The sequence below is a fragment of the Penaeus vannamei genome, chromosome 23 (assembly GCF_042767895.1).
Source record: "Penaeus vannamei isolate JL-2024 chromosome 23, ASM4276789v1, whole genome shotgun sequence".
In the NCBI taxonomy this organism is placed as follows: domain Eukaryota; kingdom Metazoa; phylum Arthropoda; class Malacostraca; order Decapoda; family Penaeidae; genus Penaeus; species Penaeus vannamei.
Genome location: NC_091571.1, coordinates 29,570,683 through 29,573,182, shown reverse-complemented (window position 1 = coordinate 29,573,182; position 2,500 = coordinate 29,570,683). Strand labels below are relative to the sequence as shown.

The 2,500-nt window shown below is 34.8% G+C and overlaps 1 protein-coding gene across 4 annotated transcripts in view; it reads left to right on the top strand.

The window, feature by feature from the left end:
- Positions 1-2,500, top strand: part of beta'COP (coatomer subunit beta') — a 19,778-nt gene that overhangs the window by 12,558 nt on the left and 4,720 nt on the right. For 3 of the 4 annotated variants that reach the window (XM_070137888.1, XM_070137887.1, XM_070137886.1), the window contains exons 15-18: positions 101-296; positions 559-682; positions 907-1,050; positions 2,380-2,500. The exon at positions 2,380-2,500 is cut by the window's right edge and continues 263 nt beyond it. In XM_070137888.1, the coding sequence (XP_069993989.1) occupies positions 101-296; positions 559-682; positions 907-1,050; positions 2,380-2,500 (585 nt within the window). The remainder of the gene's footprint in view (positions 1-100; positions 297-558; positions 683-906; positions 1,051-2,379) is intronic. The other variant, XM_070137889.1, reaches the window with a different exon arrangement.

The following is a 2,500-nucleotide window of genomic DNA, read 5'->3' as shown; positions in this document are numbered from 1 at the left end:
ACGTGAAATGTCCTGTGTTGTTAAATTGTGTTGTATACATAATTTTGAATATGCGCTTTTTTGTATCATAACTTTTGAATAACCATTCACGGCTTCACAGAACTTACATGCCAGGTGAAATGTCCCGTGTTGTTGGTCTATGGAAAACCGCTGCAGGAGAGAAGATTGGTCAGAGTTTAGCTGACCCTGCACAATATGACAATCTTTTCCCTGGGCTTAAAGATGCTGTAAAATCTCAGCAGTATTTACAGCAGACAACAAAACCAATCCCAGCAGCATCTGCAGCTTCTGTGCCTGTAAGTTTTCAGCTATTGTTTGTTTTTCTAATAATTGGATATTTTGTTTATTATATGTAATTATTTGTACCAAATGGTTCTAAAAGTCCATCTTAATATTTCCCAAATTGTCTTTAGAATCTTTATTCAGTTCCCTCAAGAATTTGTCAAAACCCTTGATTAGTTGTAAATGATCTCATTCAGTAAGTACAATTAATGAAAACCCTGGAATACTCGCGTACTGATTTTTTTCTTGCGTTTTTAAATTCTGTTTATATCATAGGGCAACCATGAGCGCAATATCATTGAGGAAATGCGAGCTGCGGAAGCATCTGGAGCCTTTGTCTACATTGCACCAGAAGGAGAGGAAGTCGAGTTTGTTGATGCTCCACAGCAACCAGAGAAAGGTAAGATAGATTAGAATTGAAGAATTTAATTTCAATCCAAATTGATTTTATATCAGTTATATATACAGGTTATTATGTATTTTGTTGTTACCTTATTTACATTTGTTTATTTAGTTTAAACATTGGTTTGCCAGAAGTTTGTAGTTCATTTTTTTTTTTTTTTTGTAATCTAAGTGAAAGCAGTTGTATTGGTCATTGCTTCAAAATTTTCCCATCTTTCCCAGGAATAGATAGCCTGAATGAGGAAGTACTAATAACTCCATCAGCACCTGTAATGCCTGTATCAATGCCTGTAGCTGATGCTCCTGAGCCTTTAGTTCCAACACCTGCTGCACCACCACCTGCAGCTGTCCCAACCCCAGAATTGAGTAAGTAGTAAATCTGTTTATATTCATGATCCTCTGGCACATGTTCATGCACTTATCATTAGAAAAGATTTTGGACCTTTAGTATGTTATATGATTGTACAAGTCCTGTTTTAAAGAAAATATATGAAATATAACCTGCTTCTGTTTAGCTGCTACTGCAGCTGAGGTTATTTTCAAAAAGGCAGATCATGATGAAGATTTTAACAAGTGAATTGATTTTTTCCATTGTGTACTCAAAGGTCTTTTGAAGGAAATGGTACTCATTCAGATTCATTCTCTTCCTCCTTATGTCATAAGTAGAACTTGTAACACGGCTTTCTTTTTTTATTGTGTTTTGTATAATGTTAGCAAGGATTCCTGTGGATCTCACATAAATTAACTAATAAATCAGATTGCTAATATAGCTGCCCTCAATGTTTTTTTACATATATATTGGTAAAATTATTAGTAGCAAAATAGAGACAAGGGAAGGTAAATATTGTAAATTAAAATTATAAAGATTCCTGAAATAGATCTCACTTGTCATTTAACCCATTAACGCCGGTGTATTTTGAAGCCGAAAATAAAAGATTCCGGGCAGCTACAGAATCAGTGGGCGGAGCTTCCCCGGAGTCTGTCCGCCCGCCGGCCCAATATAGCGTCACACTGGCGGGACGCCCAGCAATGTTTATTTTTTTGGGTGTCTCATATGTGGGACACCCGTCGTTAGTGGGTTAACATGTCAGCAGAGTAAATTAACAATAGTAATTAACAAACTTTTGATTATCACTTTAACATAGTGAGGAAGAATTGACAGCCTTTCAGCATTGTTTGGATGAATAGTTATGTTATCGTTAAGGTTATTATGCACAATAATGCGATTATAGTGTCAGTCTTCTGTTTATTTTCATATCTTCTTTAAGACAGGACTAAAATCTTAGAATCAATTATTTTAAATATTTTTTTTTATTACAGTCTCTGTAGATTGTGTAGCAGGGTGGCATCTGTAACTTTTTGATTATTTTTCAGATTGTGCATAATTAATCTTGTGCTTTTTGTGTATGTATTGAGTTATATTGAATGTCTAAAAGTTTGTATGTATGATATGGGATGAGTTGGTGTAACAAGTACAGTTGAATGTATCTTCAAGAGGCCTTATCCCATCTAGATACATTGTTGTGTTAAAGTTGTTGAGCTTTGGAATTAACTCTTAATTCTTTTTACAAATTGTCTTTTTATTTAGCTCAATTTGTGATATGTTTGCTGTGGCTGTGTTAACATATCCAGACCCATGTGATTATTGCTTTATGTTTCAGTAATATGATTTTTACAAATTTGACTCATTTTTAGTTGATGATGACATCACAAAGGATGTTGGTCAAGAGCTTCGTGAAGAAGTTGATGCATTTTCTAACCCGGACGAAGATGACTGGGGAAGCAGTGAAAATATTACTGGGGATGATAATACCAT